This window comes from Canis aureus, chromosome 4, assembly GCF_053574225.1.
Source record: "Canis aureus isolate CA01 chromosome 4, VMU_Caureus_v.1.0, whole genome shotgun sequence".
Classification (NCBI taxonomy): Eukaryota; Metazoa; Chordata; class Mammalia; order Carnivora; family Canidae; genus Canis; species Canis aureus.
The window spans coordinates 86,625,989-86,646,953 of NC_135614.1; the positions used below are offsets into that span (position 1 = coordinate 86,625,989).

The 20,965-nt window shown below is 35.3% G+C and overlaps 1 protein-coding gene across 9 annotated transcripts in view; it reads left to right on the forward strand.

The window, feature by feature from the left end:
- The window catches only part of CDH18 (cadherin 18), a 951,119-nt gene that overhangs the window by 827,464 nt on the left and 102,690 nt on the right, over nt 1–20,965 (forward strand). For 8 of the 9 annotated variants that reach the window (XM_077896374.1, XM_077896375.1, XM_077896368.1 and 5 more), the window contains one exon: nt 4,824–4,991. The exons of the other annotated variant lie outside the window; for it this stretch is intronic. In XM_077896374.1, the coding sequence (XP_077752500.1) occupies nt 4,824–4,991 (168 nt within the window). The remainder of the gene's footprint in view (nt 1–4,823; nt 4,992–20,965) is intronic. 9 annotated transcript variants of the gene reach the window in all.

The following is a 20,965-nucleotide window of genomic DNA, read 5'->3' on the forward strand; positions in this document are numbered from 1 at the left end:
CTCAATTTTACAGCTTCCCAAGACAACTCTTATATTTAAGTTCCTTTGGTTATTAAACCTGCCACCACCAACCAATCTGGAGTGGCCCACCTCTTTCTTTGGTCTCTGTGTATGAGGGGCAATTTTTAAATTATCGATGTACTGAGTATTTATGTACCGCCAAAGATTCATTTTGTGGAAACCCTAACTCCCAATGTGATGTATTTTGAGATGGAGCTTTAAAAAGTAATTAGGTTTAGATTAAGTCATAAGGGTGGGACCCTCATGACAGGATTGGTGGATTGATAAGAAGCACAGGAGAGCGATCTTTCTTTCTCCTTGCGCACAAACTGGGGGAAAGCCATTTGACGTCAGTGAGAAGGAAGCCTCCAGGAGCCAAGAAGAGAGCTCTCACGGGGAAACTGACGTCTTGATATTCCCAGTCTTCCCAGCCTCTAAGAAGTGTGTGGAATACATGTCTATTGTTTGAGCCACTGAGTCTGTGGTATTTTATTTTTTTCCTGGCAGCCCTAGCAGACTAATGCAGTAACCAATTAGAGCTGTAAACATGCCAGACCAACTGCAAATTACTAAATCAGAGTTTCTGAGACCTGGATCCAATGAACTTACCCTTTAAGACAATCTCAAGGTAATATTGAGTCATAGTCATGTTTGAAAGCCATTAGCAATACTATAGAACGTAGGCACTCAGTAATTGATCACCCATTGTTTAGAGTGAAAGAGGGCCCTTTAATATTTGAGCAAAGACAGGGATATTCTGAAAAAGACTTGGGAAAATCAGAATATAAAGTCACTTTATGTAGATAGCTTCACATTTAACTCATATTTGATTTTTTAAGAGTTATTTGGCTTAATATTGTCACTTTTTTCAAATATAGCTTCCTGGATAGAAGTAGGGGGAAATAATGTGTGTGTGTGTGTATGTGTGTGAATGCTTATTCAAAATATATATTTAATTCTGTAAAAAAAAAAAAAAAAAAAAAAAAAAAGCCAGCTATTGCACTAAGCAGAATGGATAATAAGTTATGATCACTTTTTAACTTGTTTTTTTTTCTTTATTTCTTTCTCAAAATATTGGGAAAGTGCAAATATTTGTCACTTTTTTCCTAACTTCTTTCAAAGTTGTTTGTGTTTTCTGATAAATTTATCAAATCAGAATATTTCTAAAAATAATGATTTGATATCTATGCAGATGTTCACCAAAATAGACAAATGATAGTTTATCCACGATGGTAAAATTATCCAGTCAAAAATGGACAAAACAAAAAGAGTTCAAGTTGCCGTCATAATTCTGGCAACTTGGAGCATGTACAGAAGTGTTCTTCAAGGTAGAAGGAACCAAGGAGCAGGAACACTCAGATTTTGTCACAAGATCTTGTGATCTTAGACAGGGATGTTAAAAACTGTTTGACTCAATACTATCCATTTGATTCATGTAATCAGGTAATATAGTGGTACTTTAGACTATAAAATTAGACTGTGTTTTAGATCTTTTAATCATAATAATTCATCTGGAACACATTTGCAAAATTTGCCTAAGAAATAATTCATTCACGGATACCATTTATCATTTACTTCTGAAAAATGCATAATCTGAATCAGGAAAGTCATTCTTCTCTGAAAGTGCTAAGAACCTCCTCTGCTAAAAAGTACATTCCCAGTTTTTAAAAGTTACTGTGCGGCAAACTAAGAAATTTCTTCAACTTGTTCAAGATAATTTATAAAAACCCTACAGCTAATTCCATGCTTAATGTGAGACATTCAAAACTTCCCCATTGAGATTAGGAACAAGGTAAGGATACTCCCTCTTACCAGTATTTTACTTTATTTTTTTATTGTATTTATTTTTCACCACTCTTTTTTTTTTTATTATTATTCTTTTTATAAGAGACAGAGAGAAAGGGCAAGAGCCTGCCCAAGCTAGAGATGAGGGCCAGAGAGAGATGGAGAGAAAGAATCCCAAGCAGGCTCCATGCCTAGCATAGAGCCCAATGCGGGGCTTGGTCTCATGACCCTGAGATCATGACTTGGGCAGAAATCCGAAGTTGGATGCTTAATGGACTGAGCCACCCAAGCACCCCTTCACCACTCTTTTAGAATGCCATACCTGAAATTTTAGCTAATGCAGTAAGCTATTTCTTAGAAAATAAAAGCTGTGCAGATCAGGAAAGAAGAAATAAAGTGGTGTCTGTTCACAGAAGGAGATTGTTGTGTACTAGGATCCTGTTCCTACAGCAGTTTGGCAGAGCATTCTCCAGTTACCTGTGGGCCCTTGGGGGAGGCCAGAGCCAAGCACATGCACTGAGCCATCATCCTCAAGAGAACTGTGAATTTAAATGAGTTCTTAGTCATTTCTGAAAAGTCTGTGTCAACTCTGGACATACTGCCTTATTTCCATAAGCTAATTTGGCTGACAAGCTTCTTCTCATGTTGTGTCAGATGTAGCTGTGTTTATAGAAGAAGGGTTATAATGGAGTGAAATTACTGAAATTCATACTGTAAAACAGGGCTTGTATTGATGTCTTTGAGTCTCTTAAGTGAATAACATTCAAATTATATAAATACATCTATCTTTCACTTTGTGATGACTGATTTTACTGTTATATTTTTATATTCAGCAAATAGCACTTAAATGATTTCATTGTCAAACATCATCCTGGACAATAATCCCAAACTTCTACACACCAGAGGCAAGGCCCATTTGTAATGTATTTTTTTCAGAACATCCTTTTTTTTAAGATTTTATTTAAAAAAAAAAAATTTTACTTATTCATGAAAGACACAGAGAGAGAGAGAGAGAGAGAGAGGCAGAGACACAGGCAGAGGGAGAAGCAGCCTCCATGCAGGGAGCTCGACACGGGACTTGATCCCAGGACCCCAGGATCACACCCTGGGCTGAAGGCAGATGTGCTTAACCACTGAGCCACCCAGGTGTCCCTAGAATATCCTTATTTTTTTGCCAGTATTAGAAAATATATGTTTCTTTCATAAAATATTTTCATGAAATCTTAGCTTGTTCATTAATTCAATTCCTTCTTATATAATTATCATGTGATAAAACATTGTTCTGTTTCATAAGGATGCTTGAGGCCTTTTTGTAGGCATGAATTGGATGAATCATTTATTATCATATTATTGTAATTTCTTTTGATAGGAATGATTTTCATTTTTATTTAGCTTCAGGAAAATTTTCCTGATCTCCTTCAATTAAAAATTCACAAATATTGAAAGTTGTGGGATCCCTTTTCCTGGTTCCTGAGGCTCTCCTCTCAAATTCATTACACATACAATCAATTTAATAAGACAAAAGTACCGCTTCAGTGTTCTATGTTCAAACTGATGGACTAATCCTCTCCACTTCTAAAATACTATTTTTAACTTGAATATACAACCTGATTTTCTCTCATTGTATCAATATATTGTCTGTGAAAGAGCTTGCTAAACTCTGTAGTTAGCAGTTATTAAAATTGGCATTGCCCCCTCTGAATTGCCCTCCTAACTTATCGATTGTGTGTTTGGTTGAAGCCATTGGTACCTTTCTCAAAAAGTGACATGATCTCCGGGGTACATGCGTGGCTCAGTAGATTAAGTGTCTGACATCAGCTCAGGTCATGGTCCCAGGGGCCTAGTATCTCATGATCTCTCTGGGTCCTGAGATCTCATGATCTCGGGTCTTGGACTGAGCCCTGCATCGGGCTGTGCGCTCAGCAACGAGTCTCCTTGTCCCTCTCCCTCTGCCCCCGCCTTGTGCTTTCTCTCTCTCTCTTTCAAAAAAATAAACAGTTTTTTTTTAAATGTGGCCTGATCCAAATATTTTTAGCAAAAGTAAAAAAGGTAGTTTTAAATGTTGACCTGCGTATGGAGTAACAAATATGTTTATATGCATATATGATATAATGTAAATATATACGTACATATATGTTTATACTTATTATAATAATTATAATCTTACTATAATAAGATCATCTACATGAGAACTTTTTTAATGACATAATTAATAGTCCTGGACCCTCTGGAAAATATGTTTCAGTTTTGAAATTTAAGGCTCTATTGACAAAGCTCTCTAATTTATGTGTACCTATGCATGATGAAAATGGAGATATAACAAATAACATTTTTTACATCTTTATTGAATCTAAGTACTAGTTCATTAAAACAAATACCTTCAATGTCTCCTTTGTCACTATGAAATAAAGAATGTGGCTTTTACATGAGATTTTGGGAATCCATTTCATACCTTTATTTTGCTTAGGTACTTAGATCTAGTTCTTATTGTAGTTGTTATTTCCTGATAAAAATAGTGACTTTCTTAGTCTTGATAAATGTTAAAATGACTTCTGACTATAGTCTTTGTTCAAGTACCCACGATTCTTCAATGTTTTCCATCATCCAACGTTGACAACCCTGTCAGGAAGCTATGTAAATTGTTCTGTAAAGAGGAAAATTAACCTCTTGTCAAATCATCTCGTCTGACACTTGTGAGGCACAGAACTAGTGAAATATTTAGCATGCCGGCAGAGGAACACACCTGGGCTGTGGGGTCACCCTCCTAGGCACCCCAAGGAACCCAAAGAAATGCGCATCTTAATTGCCACTAATAGAATGGTTCAGAACCTGTGCTTGTAAATAAAGGATTCAAAGAGATAGTTTTAGTCACATTTTAAGGTACTGTTAGTCTCAGAAGACTGGCTTTCTCCCAAAAGTATGTCATTTAAAAATGCACTTCTTAAAAGAGGAAAAAAAAAAAAAAAAGAGAGAGATATCTGTGCTGCTTCTCATTTAATATGTCATCTATACTGTTTTGTTTAAAATATGTATTACAGGAGTTATTAGAACTGCCTTACATAATATGGACAGAGAAGCCAGAGAACACTATTCGGTGGTCATTCAAGCCAAAGACATGGCTGGGCAAGTCGGAGGGCTTTCCGGATCCACCACAGTTAACATCACCCTGACTGACGTCAACGACAACCCCCCACGGTTTCCTCAGAGTATGTACTTGTTTCTTATGGTTCACATTGCACACTCTTCGTTTGCATAAGACAAAATGAGATACTTAGCATGCAACGTCATGTTGCTGTTATCCTAAATGGGGGTATTTTATTTTTGTGCTATATGCTTTCCCTTCTATACCCCAGACTAGAGAAGTCACTCTGCTTATGGTCTCCAGAACCGGGTAGGTGATTGGCACTGTGTTTAAAAAATATATAGGTTTCAGTTGGCACTACACTTAAATATTTAAAATAGTGATATAGTGGTACCAGTAAGTATATCTTGCATTTGCTAAGCAGTTGTGTATTACTAAAGTATACAGGGAGCTGCCCAATACACAGAACGTTCTGATGGTGACACTCTACTCTTGCAAAAAAAGAAAAAAAAAAATATATATATATATAATAAATTGCACAGGTGTTCTGGGTGACTGAAATAGAAAAAAAAGTTCATGTTAAAAATGAATGCTTTCCACACATACACACACACACACACACACACACACACACCCCATCCCACAGCAAGGTGCCACTCGGATGATAAGGCCAACTCTCAGTGTAGAATATGAACCTTGTGCGTGGTGGGCACAGACTTCCAGGCAATCTGGGGGAAGAAGGTGTCAGTTCTGTGAGTTTGTAAAGAAATGGTGTTTATGACATCCTCAGAATGGGAGACAAATGCATTTCAGCATTTCTAATGTGGCCTATGCTGTGGATGACACTTGATAGACTAATCTTTAATTATTATTAAAATCCTGAAGAGGTGCTCCCCTTATGTCCTTTTGACACGTGATGTGCAAAAAGTATATAATAAAACAGACACCATGGCGTGTCGATTCAGGAATTTTTGTGAAACACCTTCCCGCACTGTATCTTCATATTTTTCTTGGTAGGCTCCAGGCCTCGCCCTAATGGAGTACTGCTGGTTCCCAAAACATAATAGCCTTGCACATTCTTAATTCAACCCAGAATTTTCCATATTCATATTTCTCTATTTAAAAGCCCTGTTATAAATTTCTCTGAAATGTGTTGCTGAATTAACAGTTAATCCTTGTTTTCTGTTCCATGGCACTTTCATGTTATATTTATTTCTATAGGGACATATGGCTTCTACAACTAAGCGTCCCTCTACATAAGAATGATGCTAACTTGTTTTTGTAACCTTAAGTGTTCAGATCAGTGCCCAGCCCTTGACAAACAATTGCTAGATGAATGAGTGAATGGGTTGAATTTAAATACTCTGTCAAACTATCATTGTTAAATTAAGACATACAGGTTGAATTCGTAGGTAGAATCAATTTAAAATATTGGTTCTAGAGATGGAGGCGCTTGGGTGGCACAGTTGGTTGAGCATCCAACTCTTGGTTTCAGCTCAAGTCCTGATCTCAGGGCTGTGAGCTCAAGGCCCACATTGGTCTCCATGCTCAGTGCAGACTGTGCTTGAGATTCTCTCTCACTCTCCCTTGGCCCCTTCCCCCTCCCACTTCCTCTCTCTAAATTTAATAAATATTTTAAAAAGTATATTGGTTCTAGAGACAGATTCTGTGACCTGATTCATTCATTTGGCCTTTGCTCTATGAAGCAGGTAAGCTTATTATATTATAAACCACAGATAAGTTCACAATACATTAAAGCACAAAATCCAATTTTGTCATTTTACAAATTACATAGCATTTTTGTATTTATTTTATCGCTTAGTTCACACAATGGACATATACACATATACCACCCTACAGGGGCTGTTCTTATATATGATAAAGTTGCTAAAATTCAAAGATCTGTTTAATGTAATGAGCAATCATGCTAACTTCAATTGGACATAAATTTATTACAGTTTACAAATACAACGTGTCTACCTAATTTTTAAGTAGATACTACCATTGCTATTTTGAAGAGCTGTATTGATACTACCTCTCTTAACAGAATGAAACTTAAGGGATACACTGCAAAGATTCAATAAATGCTTGGTCATGATACAAATAGCATCTCTCTCTCTCTCTCTTTCTCTCTCTCTCTCCCTCCTTTTTTCCATAAACTAATTTTTAAATTTACAAGTCCATTAAAGTCAATTTTAAAAATCAACAGAAAAAAAAATAATAAAAAAAATAAAAATAAAAATCAACAGAAAAAAATGTGTTTGTAATAAATATGGAGTAATTATTCCTAATTTTATTATTTTGATTAATAACAGGTTTATTGCTGAAACATCAGTTAATACTGATTAATTATTATTAGTACTAATAAACTCTCTCACACTGTGAGATGGGCTCAGAGTTTTGAAACAGAGTCCATGCACACCCAGAATCTCCTACTCCGACTTGCTTAAGATACTATAATCTGACTCCTTGCACTAAACACAATGCTGCTTTCAGAATAGTGTCACCTTGACAAGAGTGGTTTGCAGTAAATTATTTTTTCAGTTTACATATAAACAGCATAATTTATCAAATAGCTACCTATATAACAGGAAACTGTAAATGCTTAGAGAAAAATGTGATTTGGTTATGAGGACTTGTGTTCATGAAGCACCAGGAAAGGCAGAAATCTCTACACAGCTTAACTTATGCAAAGATCATACCCAGTCATCAAATGGATCCAGTGGTTTGTTTCTCTTAAGAGGTGACATTTTTACAGATCTCGTTCTAACGTCTTGCTCATTTCACCAATCGCAGAGAGCCTTTGTTCTTACACCACTACTGTGATTGACTCTAGTATACGCATCTGCACACAAAACTTTGCAAAAATATTCCTTCAAAGCATCCGCCCCTCCTTTTTTTTTTTTTTTTTCTTCTGTTAACCTACCATGCCCTGGAAAGTGAATCAGTCTGTTATATCTTGTACTTTAAAGTTATCACTGTGTTTTAATTTGAAGTAAATTCACTCTGAGTAAGTTTTTCTAGACTGGTAATTTGCTTTATGAAGACTTTACCCTCCTATGGCTTGAGTATTTATTCAAAATACACAAGGGATACCCAGTCCTCCTTTACAGAAAAATCTTGAGGTGTAAAATTCCTCAGTATTAGACCTGTGGAAAGGAATGTATTCCGCTTCTTAAGATTCTTGCTCTGCCCTTTTCTAGTTTTAACTATGTTACAGTTATATTGAGCTTATTGCTTAATTTGTTCTCGGGTAGGTAAAAAGTCACTGACCTCCATTATTCTGTATAAATAATATGCACATAAAAATCAATTGCGTCCATGAAAATTCATAGCAGACCTTCTGTACTCTGAATGAAAAGATCTGTATTTGGACAATTGTCTTTGAGTAAGAATAAATAACCTATTTTGGGAAAGAAAAACACTCACACATGTCAAATAATCACAATAAAATGGTAAGAACTTGATTATTTAACAAATTTGCCCCAACAACCCGAAATGACTGCAAAATTGTACATCATCCAACAGCTTTTTCTCACTTGTGACTAGAGTTGATGTAATGCGGTGAAATATTTGGAGGATACAAGGCCTAAAATTTCGATAGATGGCAGTATTTCATATAATAGTAAGAGTTGCAGGTGTTTACCTGATTTGAGTAAATCTTAAGGTTGGAGAAAAATATCACTGATGAAGATACTGATGTTATGATTTTGTTGATAACAAAATATTTTAGAGGAAAGACCATTATTTTCAATTTACCATTTATAGTTTCCCGGAAAATCTAAATGGCACGTACTATATTCAGCATTAATATTTTATTTAAAAGAGGAATAAAAAGAAACAAAACAAGAAAGCTTCTCCTTTGATCAATCGAAATGTGAAGTGTATGTTTTAATTACCAACAAGTTGACATTTCTCTAGTGTACTTAAAAAAAAATTATATCTAGTTCATTTTTTTCCCTTTTGTTCCAAGTGTTTATTTAAATTCCAGTTAGTTAACATGAACTGTAATATTAGTTTTAGGTGTAGAATTCAGTGATTCATCAGTTACACTCTACACCCAGTGCTCATCCCAAGTGGACTCCTTAATGCCCATCGACCATTCAACTCATCCCTCCCCCCACCCCGCTCCCCTCCAGCAAGCCTCTGTTTGTTCTCTAGAGTCAAAAGTCTTGTTTTACAGTTTGCCTCTCTCTTTATTTTTCCATCCGTTTTGTGTCTTGAATTACACATAGGAGTGAAATCGTATGGTATTTGTCTTTTTTTCTGACTTATTTTGCTTAGCATGATGCTCTCTAGCTCCATCCACGTCATTGCAAATGGCAAGATTTCCTTCTTTTGTATGGCTGAGTAATATTCCAGAGTGTGTGTGTGTGTGTGTGTGTGTGTGTGTGCACCACTCATTTATGCATTCATTAGGCCATCGTTTGATAGACATTTGGGTCTTTCCATAGTTTGGCTGTTGTTGATAATGCTGCTATAAACATTAGGGTGCCTGTGTCCCTTCAAATCTGTATTTTTGCATCCTGCGGGTAAATACCTAATAATTCAATTGCTGGATCATAGGGCAGCTCTATTTTTAACTTTATGGAACCTCCATACTATTTTCCAGAGGGGTTGCACCAGTTTGAATTCCCACCAAGTGTGTTAAGAGGCTTCTCCTTTTTCTGCATCCTCGCCAACATCTGTTTTTCCCTCTGGCCCTAATTTTAGCTAAAAATATGAGAGGTGTGAGGTGATATCATTTGAGTCTGGTTACAGGTATATATTTTGAAATTTGCTGAAGGTTTTTCTAAATGTCAGTATGCATTTCTTTGAGATCGTGCCCCTATGCATTTTAGAAGAACGTATATTCTTCAGCTTCATACTTAGCTGAAATAATAAATTAGTTCAAATTTATTGATTGTGCCATTCAACTTTCTACATCCATACAGATTTTTTTTCATCTATTGAGAGATGTTGTGCTATTGTATCCCACTATTTCACTAGATTTTTCTATTTTTCCCTTTATTTTCTTTTGGTTTTGAGTATTTTAGATATAGTTTGAAAACATATCACTGGATGCACAAGATATCATCCTTTAAGGCGAGATTGAAGGCAAGATATCTTCCTCTTATATTGAAAATGTTTCATTGTAGAACATCTCTCTTTGACAATCACCTACAACTTAAATTCCATTTTATCTATAACTATATCCGGCTTTTATAATTTTGATTAATGATTAGATGGTAGGATATTTTACATCATTTTACTTTCAAAGTTATTTTTTTAAAGTTTCATATGACCCCCTAAACTAAGTTTCTGCTTTTGTTTTGTTTTATTATTTTTAAAGGATTTTTTCCATCAAGTAATAGTAACCTAGCACATTACTATTTCAATAGTTCTTTTTTTAAATTTTTATTTATTTATGATAGTCACAGAGAGAGAGAGAGAGAGGCAGAGACATAGGCAGAGGGAGAAGCAGGCTCCATGCACTGGGAGCCCGACGTGGGATTTGACCCCGGATCTCCAGGATCGCGCCCTTGGCCAAAGGCAGGCGCTAAACTGCTACGCCACCCAGGGATCCCCTGTTTTGTTTTATTTTAACCTTGTTTCACAATATCGGTTTATTTTTATTTACTTACAATTAATTTAATTACTGATATATTTCAAGTGTACCATCTTGCTTTCTTTTTTTTAAGAATTGTTCCCTTTTTTCTTCTTTTACATTCTTTTAATTAGTAATGTATTTCACAGCCTTCATTTTCTCATTCATTAACATTTTATTTTACTTATACTTTTCTTACTATTTGCTCTACATATTACAATTTATTTTATTCCAACTTAAATTATAATATTATCATTTGAAACAAATGGAACAACTTTTTTTTTTTTTAATTTTTATTTATGATAGTCAGAGAGAGAGAGAGAGGCAGAGACACAGGCAGAGGGAGAAGCAGGCTCCATGCACCGGGAGCCCGATGTGGGATTCGATCCCGGGTCTCCAGGATTGCGCCCTGGGCCAAAGGCAGGCGCCAAACCGCTGCGCCACCCAGGGATCCCCAAATGGAACAACTTTAAATCTATTTAACCCCATTGCATAGAATTAAATGATAATTTTTAAGTCAATAATTATCCTTTATGGTGGTATTTCTTCCTCCCTGGGTTGCTATGTTTCCAAAGGAAATTCTAAATTTTCCTTAAAAATCCCTTTCTGCTGGTCCTTTTAGTACTGGTCTACCGTCAATTAACTCATTCTTTTTTTTTTTTTTTAAACATATTTTTTCTTACTTTTTTAGAGTATTCCCACTGAGAGTAGAACTCTAATTTGAAGGATTTTTCTTGTTTTAGTAATAAATGATGCAATTTAACTGTCTGCTGACCACCATCTTATCTGTTGAAAATCAACTGTCTTATTATTGCTTTACTGTAGATTAGTTTATTCTACTTTAATTGATCTTTGTTGCTTAAAATATTTTTTGTATTAAATATTCAAAAGGTTAACTATGGTGCACTTAAGAGGCACTTACTTTTTAAAAAAATCTGTTTTCAGTTGTAAAGAATTTTTTAAGCTATCTTTTGTTAGTTCTAGAAAATTTTGGTCAATATTTATTCAAATATTTATTTTCTTTTGTTTCATCATTTTTGTGCAAAAGCATGCATGTTAGGTTTTTTAGCTATGTACCATAAATCTATTGTTCTTTTTTCTGTGTGTTTAATTATTTTTTATCTCTCTTTTTTTAATTTGTATATTTTATATTGAGCTACATTCTAGTACAATAATATTTTCCACTGTGTTTATTCTCTAATAACTTGTCTATTAAACCTATAAATGAACACTTCAGCACTGAAATATTTCAGTTATATAATTCTTTCTTGATTTATTAAATATACATTATTTATATCTGCTAAAATTCTCTTTTAGTCCATGTGCTCTTAAACATTTATGATGATCATTTCAAAACCCCTTTGTAATAACTAGTGTCAATATCATATCTGAGTATTTTTATTGATTTTGTTTCCTTTTTGTTTTTAGTAATTTTCCAGTTTAAAGCATGCTTTGGAATTATTGATTGAAAATTATGTATAAATACTTACATAAGTCCCTGACTATGTCATCTTCCTCCAAAGAGAGTTATTTTTTGTAGATACATAGAATTTTGCTTACCTAGGTTAGTTAGATTTTCTTAGAACTGCTTTGTGTCAACTTCCCCTTACTCCTGGAAAGAAGCTCTTACTCCTAAACACAATCCTTTCCCTAGTGTCAACTGAAATATTTACCAGTTCTAATTCCTAGTGTCTACTGGCTCCTGAAATTTCTATTAGCAATTTTGTCATCCGGCTTTGCCTTGTGTTGGTTTCTTGGAGTCTCCACATAGCATGCGTGTGTGTATATCTGCAATTATCACAGGAATATTGCTTCACATTTTGGCACTATTTCTTGACATTTCTTCTTTTTAAGACTTTGTTCTTATTTGAGCTACTGTGCCAGCCCTGAACCCCAGCCTCTGTCTCCACAAACTAATTGCTGCTTGGATTCTTTCCCCTAGCACCACAGATGAAAAAAATGCCCTGAGTCATTGTCAATATAAAAATCCACTTCCTTTCTCTCAAGGATCATATCTCATCTGAGCCTTTTTACATTCAATACACTCCAATGACTTGAAAGAGTCTTTGTATGTATATTTGATAGCTGTATTCTATGGGAGAATTAGTCATCTACACATCACCATCTTGATTGGAAAGAACCAACCCACTGAAGTTTAGATCGAAAGAACATGGATGATAAATGAATAGTATGTCAATTTGATATGCAGTATGGTTAAATTGAAAGTACAAATTCAAAAGATAGCTGGAATTCTCAAATTAACTGTAATACCTGCAAGTTATCAGTCTATCATATTTTTTCATCCTACTTTGTTGAGATAAAGTGTGTTTATTTAATGTTATGAGATTTAGTATATAAAATAAGAGTAACAGAAAATTATTATATATCTATCCCATTAAACAGGATATGAATACCTTTAGGATATATTCTTTCATACAAGTTAATAGCTATAAGTAAATAAGGCTGTGACACTCTTCTAATTTTAAAGTTGAGTATCTTGAAATATTTAAGATTGTCTATTTAGTAACTTACCCGTTATAAAATGTCAATCATTTTATGATTTGTTTTTAATCTATTTGGCTGTAGGCTATGGCAAAGTTATAGATTGATTGCTTTTCTTTTGCTTACCTGCTTTGTATGGATTTGCATGCTTATGATAATAAGCATAGAGTTCTTAGAAATTATGTGATTGTTACTAATTAATCTTCACAAATCATTTTTTTAATTCACAAAATATTGGAAAAAAGTAGGAATGTTCTTCAATTAAAATTCACAAGTTTACAGTTTCTCAGCTTTTTATGAGTCATATTTATGAATAAAAGTGAGAGAACGCCAAAGAAAAGTGGCCGACTTTACTAGTACTTTGGAAAAAAATTCTTACAGGATAATCAGCTTTGTAGTCATGCATATTGACACATGGTAATAGCAAATGTGTTAGCATAAGCAATTTTCTTTTAATGCTTTTTATTTTTTTAGGTTAAGCAATTTTAAAGATACTATTCCAGAGTACAGTGGAATTCTACTATAGGACAGTTGTCCTTTTAAATGTGTGGCATTGTAATGTGCATTCAGATGGCTATAGTATTAGTCATACTTTATTTATATAGTAAAAATATTTCAGCCAGAGCTTTACATAATTATTAATGATCAATATTTAATACAAGTTTTTAGATGCATATATCCCAGATTCCTTGTACTTTTTTTTTTTTTTTAATTTGAGAGTAGCGTTTCCAATGTAAACTGCAACTGCTGCATAAAGCAATTTAAAGTAGAGATTTAGAAACTTTCTGGTTAATCTTATCTATAATGTCAGACATCCTGGATAAGTCAGATATCACACCCTAACCACTTACGTGTCAATCAGTCTTTCCCCAGAATCATCTACAAATAAATACTTATCTAATATAAATAGTCATTTCCTGAATAAATACTATTAATGTAAGAAAAATATTAATTAGTTCAAATAAATATAAGTATCAAATTGATTACAACTTTTGTAGGCTGAGACCCAGGGTTAATTTTAAGGAATGATTTACCTACCTATCTTAAGGAATGACTGATCTGGCAAAGTTACTGAAGCAAAGAAACAAGGTCTTTTAAAAAGCAATTAGAATCAATATTATCCTGGGGGGGAAAAGTGTATAGCAAGGGGCTAGATTCAATAAACCAAATGCCCCTTTGTCATTCCGACCAAGTCTTCCTTTCTTAAATGTGCTTTATCTAATCATTAGCATTTCATGATACAGTCTAAGAAATTATGTGAAAGAATCACATATGGCATATGAAATTATAGTGTATTCAGAAACAGAAATATGAAATAATGATATCTGTATCTCTCTGCCACATAAAATTACATAGTCTTAAAACCAAAGTGGATAATTACAGCACCATTTAAAGATGTGTTTGAAACTGGCTAATGAGGTAGAGTACAACTTACAAATTACTCATGTATATTAAACCTAAGAAAGACAAAAAAAAAAAAAAACCTAAGAAAGTAAAAAAAAAAAAAAAAAGTGCTTTTATTTTAGGTACCAAGTAACTTGGTACCTAAACTTCTGAAATACATACTGTATCACCTCAAATCTCAACAAGTCCAATCTTCATATCCAGGCATTTAAATCATAATTATTTCAATATTTTTAACTTTTCCAAATAAGAGAAAATTCTACCTAGAAATAATTCCAGTCATCAAAATGCTATAGATCCTGTAGTAGACATTTGATATAACAAATTTTTCATTTAGGGAAAAAAAAACTGGGGCACCTGCATGGCTCAGTGATTGAGCACCTATCTTTGGCTCAGGTCATAATCCCAGGGTCCTGGGATCAAGTTCTGCCCTCCTCAGGGAGCCCGCTTCTCCCTCTGCCTGTGTTTCTGCCTCTCTCTGTGTGTCTCTCATGAATAAATAAATTAAAATCTTAAAAAAAAAATTTCTCTCCACACACTTTCTAATTTTTTCCATGAAAGTTTTCTAAGACCAGAAATTTAGGTGCACAAATTACCAACATTTTACTTTGACAGTAATTAGCTTCTAATGAGAAAAATAAACTTCCATGTAAAGGATGAGGGGAGACAAATTGTGGTGAACCTCAATGCTCATTTCTGCATGTTAGAAAAAGTTTGGCTCAGTACATATGACTTAGCACTAGAGTATAAACTGACAACGTCTACCAAACTTCAGAGTCTCCTTCTTTCTAACACAGTCACCTCTGAAGCTGGTGAGCTTTCACTTCTTCATGTATTATCAAGGTGCTCTCTGTCCTCCTGATGCTGAAACAATAGAGAACATTATGGAAGTCAAGTTTCCCTTCTCTTGGAGCTCTGTTGTAGACCTCTGAACAGCCTAAGTGTCATACTCTAGAATAATGAGGGTTTAGGGAATTACATATACTCTGCTACTGATATAATTGTATGTTTCCCCCAACAGACTTTATATTTTTGCATGTGATTTAGTGGTGTCGTGCCACTTGCACAAGTGGAAAATTGGCAAGCTGATGTTGTGGAAGTCCAGAGGGAATGTAAGGCAGATTGTAGGCTCCAGAAGCTGGCAACTTAACTTGTTAGCCCTAGAAAAGGGAGGGAGTGTACAATTATAGGAATTCTTTGGGGATGTTACTAGAGTTAGGTGCCTGGTATGAAACCAGGGCTTGCTCTGAAATGGAAAATGAAAAACTTCACTTATCAGTCAACAGAAACCACATCATAGACACCGATGTTAAGAATTGACATGAAGAACTCAAACAAACTGGGGGAAGAGATTAGATACAACTGAATGCAGAGTAGGTAAATTGGAAGACAAGTCTGAGGAAGCCAGCCAGAATGCATAAGAGAGGCTAAAGATTAACGAGTAAACAAACAAAAAAGAAGGATTAAAATACATAGCAAAGGAAAACAAATCTTCAATGTATAATAACAGGAGTTTCAGATGAAGACAGTGAAGAGAATGATGAGGTGATATTTAAAAAAACAAACAGTATACTATGAGACATTATGCCTTAGACAAATAATCATAAGACATCTCAAATGTAGTGGAAAAATATTATCACCTAGATGTGTTATGATGAAGTTCAGAATTTGAAAACCAAAGAGAAAGGAATTTGACACACTGTGAGCATCTCATCGACAACAATGGATTAGAGATGACAATAGAGAATTGTCCTCAAATTGGATGAGATGAAAAATAGCTATTACTCTGGAAATCTTTAACCTATTTAATTGCATTAAAATGAGGATGCAATAAAAATATATGTTAAAAAGAATGAGTTCACTGTTCAGAGAACTTCACTGGAAAACTGCTGAAGGTGTAGGCTATTTATTGAAACCATTCACAACATTCATTCTCATTTGTCTCATTTCCCTAGAAAATTCTGTTTGGAACAGAATTTTCCTGACTTCTCATCTTCAAGTACTTGATATCTCTCTTACCTGCCCTGGTGTATTCAATCATTTGTTCACAATTATCCATTTTCTCCCTGCCTTTGACATACTTTCCTATAAGGAGAAGATATTTTTCCCACCGAATTTGGGATTGGCCAGTTAATTTGCTTTGGCCAATGGTATGTGACATGTCATGGTTTGAATCACATCTGAGCTCATAACGAGCTTGCATGGTTTGGCTCAATTTCTCTTATTCTTTGCCTTCACTCTGATAAGAACATAATCTAGAAAGAAGCTACTTTTTTAGTCTAATGAGAAAACACTGGTGCTTAATGATGAACACCCTAGAGCCCAACAGAACTACACCAAACCAGAGTTCTTGGATAATGTGAGAAGAAATAGTTTGTGATTACAAATTATTGAGACAGAATTAATTTTTAATGCAATAGAAACTAATAGACAAAATTAGTATGCATCCTATAGTATATCTTTCTAGAAGCTAGATTCTGTTACCATCACCACTACAACAAATTATATGACATTTGTGTTTGAAGAAGCAAATAATATAAAGTAAAACTTGTAGGATGCTAGAAAATGACTGTGCTCTCCTTTGGTGAGCATTTTCATGGGATAATTTGGAAGGTAGAAAATGTACTTAAGAATCCATGCATCCAGAAAAGAGGTTTTAAGAAAGAATGTCTGCTGTGTGAGTTGATTATTATAAGCTGCATTTAATAAGATACTACAAGAAAGAGATGAGTATAGAAAAAAAAATGATCTCTTTCCAACATGAAAGAAAGGAGGGAAAAAATTAAGTTTCATAACTTTTCAGGGCTGAAAATGCAAATTTAAAGGATTCACCGAATAAGTTAGGCTCAGAGCCTTAAGGACAGAAATCCTCATAATGATTGCACAGAATAATTACCGAATTACCATGAGCCATGGGCATTCTTTTCCTTTCAAATAGGGACTTTATTTTTATTATTTTGTCCTTATTTATCCCTGATTATATGTTTAATTTATGGAGGCCAAAAAATTTGTCCTTCTAAATCAATGGTCTCTGGATCAAGAGACACACTCTGATATGACTGTATCACATGATTTTGAAATTTAAGTCTGGTTCCATTGTTTAAAGAGTTTTGATGGTATCAAGGAGGAGATAAATGGGTTTCATTTATTTTTTAATGATTTTATTTATTTATTCATGAGAGAGACACAGAGAGAAGCAGAGTGATAGAGGGAGAAACAGGCTCCCTGTGGGGAGCCTGATGCTGGACTCTATCCACGGACTGGGATCACACCCTGAGCGGAAGGCAGACACTCAACTGCTGAGCACCCAAGCGTCCCAAGAGGTTTTATTTATAAGATGCACACAGGTGTTTGTGACTGGAGGATGGACTGTGAACAGATTGTATTGTTTGTTCACAATGATTAGTTCCTTCCCCTCTTTCCTCATGTTTCCCTGTGGGTGGCAAATATGTCCCCACTACTTTAACCGTGTGCTTTGCCAATGATTTTGCCAACGAATATGCCATATTTGCAGGGAAGCTTTAACTGCACTTCAATGATTTCATTCTATGTTCATGATCTTGCCTCCTCCCAGTGGTTGCTTATTCAGGTCATCATATTCTGGAATGAAAATGCACTTGGATCTGAGCCTATCCCAACAGAGTGATAGTTTAATCATAGTTTTCTTCTGTTTTGTGTGTATGTTATGTGTGCATGAGCATGGGCATACAAAAAAGGTGGTTTTTATTGAAGCATGGGACACAACCCTTTAGACAGAGCTCCCCTGGGATGGTGAAGAGTGACTCATTATGTGCTTTTTAGTTAGTGAGAGTTAGGGATGGCTTAAGTTTGTAAAAAATTCAGAAGCAAGGCCTGCAGGACCATGAGGAGTTAGCTGCTGTTAAGATGAGGCCACTTACTACTGTCTAGTAAAACTTTAGCCATGAGACCCTTCAGATATATATATCGGTGGGCCATATGTTTGGAGGATGTTTGCTAACACAGAAGTTCAGGTAGAGTAGAGATAGATGAGTAAAGATCAAAGAGATTTCCAAAGGAATTTGATATGCTAAAGAAGACTTATGGGATACTGGAGGTCAGGCTAATGTCAAGCTAAGGTTGCTTTTTGCCTCCAGCAAAGTATTAGCCTGAAGGTCACTCTGCCTGCCTCAAGTATATGTCAATGTGCTGCAGTTTGTAAGGATCTTTCATCTTTTCCTACATTTCTTTTGTCTTTGTTTTCTGCATCATTTCCCCTGAACAATTTTTGACCCTTAAATCTTTAAAGTTGCTAAGGGTGGAAGGACTTATCTTCTGTAACTTTGTTCTTGCTAAATGAAGGGTTTAGTGATGTCCCTACCTATGAGTCAACATTGGTCAGCTGGGGACTTACACATGGGTGTTACAGAGGTGGCTAAATCCAAGGTAGACTACATGTATGGATCTCTCTGCACAGAAAGGATCATCTGTCAGCTTGAAGTCATGGCACTGAAGGAGCCTCAGCAGCACCCAGCAGAGAGACATGGGAGAAAACAGCAAAACAGAATTAGAGTAACAAAAAGAAAAAGAAATCCAAATAAGAGTCTTTAGATATTTGACCAAAACTCTCCTCCATTTCAGGAGTTTAGTCATTAAAGGAAGAGAGGAATCATTTAAAGTGCCAATTTGAGTTTTCATGTCCTTTAGTAACCCTGTCACATTTTTGTGGTATCTGGAGTATATGCAAACACTCTGTTTTAATAACACATAGGTTACTCCTTGAGCTGCAGTGAGACTATCAAGGCACGACTCAGCCTAGGAGGGCCACCTTTTTAATTCGTGCATGTCAAGCTTAATTAAAGATGGCCACTGTATGCTCAGCTAAAGCCTCAATTTGCAGTTTTACATCAACAAGGTGGCTCCTGGGACCAAAAAAAAAAAAAAAAAAAAAAAAAAAAAAAAGCTAAGGGATAATACCATTAAAGAAGCCCTCTTTGTTTGATGCCTAACCTTAACAATATCCTCATCATGAGGAATCACTGGCAAGTGGGAGCTGACTTGTCTGAGGATGGGGCATCCCTAGATTCATCATCCAATTCAATCATGAGAAAAATGGGGTCAACTATTATTTTCATGAGTCCATAGCTAACCCCATGAAGTCGGGTATTCTCTAGCTTTTAAGGGGCAATTTTGACATCTTGACTATACAAAATTGGTCAAGGCAATAGCTGAGTTGTACAATTGTTGGGGAATCCATCCCGTTTTCCAGCTGTTCAAATAATATGCCCATGGGGTCCTATTATTATCCCCACAGAGTAATAAGCATGAAGACTGTCTATACATGAGCTACTGTGGCAATTTCTCTGAAGTGTACCTCAAGTTGTGTAGTTAAGGCGAAACATTCAAAGATAATCAAAACTGGAATATAGGAATCGCAAAGGTGTGTTATTGAAACATAATTTTTCTCTCTAAAATTACCCTCATTTCCAGAGATAGCTAAATCAAGACTAATTCTTTGTAAAAACAAGTGGAATTTTAACAAACTTGGCCTAAATATTTACATAAGCTCAGTTAAAATAGTGATTGACCATAAAGATCTTTTAAAATCTGCTGTTCTGGAACTTTTTATAAGGAATCTCAATTGAGGGGATCCCTGATCCCTGGATGGCTCAGCAGTTTAGCACCTGCCTTCAGCCAGGGCATGATCCTGGAGTCCTGGGATCAAGTCCCGCATCAGGCTCACTACATGGAGCCTGCTTCTCCCTCTGCCTGTGTCTCTGCCTCTCTCTCTCCCTCTCTCTCTCTCTCTCTCTGTGTGTGTCTCTCATGAAAAAAAAAAAAAAAAAGAAGAAGAATATCAATTGAACTTTTAGTACCTTCTTTAGGCCAGAAGCCAAGCTAAATACTGGCTGTCAGACATGCCTGCAATACCTAGGATTTGGGTGAATTCCTCTACTCAAGGTCCCCAAATATCCTGAGGCACCTGCACCTGCCAGAAGTGACATTCTTTACTCAACTGGTAAGGCTGTTGAGAATTCTGTAAGCAAGTTTTCAAGCCATTTCCAAGGGCCTTTATGGTTCCATAAAGTCAACCTTGGTTCCTTAAAGCTATCTGGTCATATCTGAGTCTGTGCATGTCTGTCTCAAATATGGCATCCCAGTCAAAACCTTGATAAAACAACCAATGTTTCCAATTGGTGTCCTGTTATAAGGAGAAGAGATTCTTACTGAACTTACACAAATAACTCTGTCATGATAGAAATAGTTAATAGTTAATGACTTGATAGGAGATTGTGAGACTTTGAGTTTCAGAGGGCTCAAGTAGGGAGAAAAGTTAAATGTCTCAATCTGTTCACATATGAATACTTTACCACATTTCTGTTAAGACATAGATATTTTAGGAGAAAATTTATTTTATCTGGAAAAGCAAACGTTAGAGTCACAAGAACTATAATCATCTTCCTCAATTCATTTAGGCCCATGTAACCAACTTTATTCAGGTTGAATGCAGATTCTAGAAATCCTCACCCAGTTTAGTTTTAGGATTTTAAAATATCATTTTTAAATAACAAATAGCCGTATTTGTTAAAAGTCCTTTTTGTGAATCTGGGGCACCTGGGTGGCTCAGTTAGTTAAGCATCTGACTC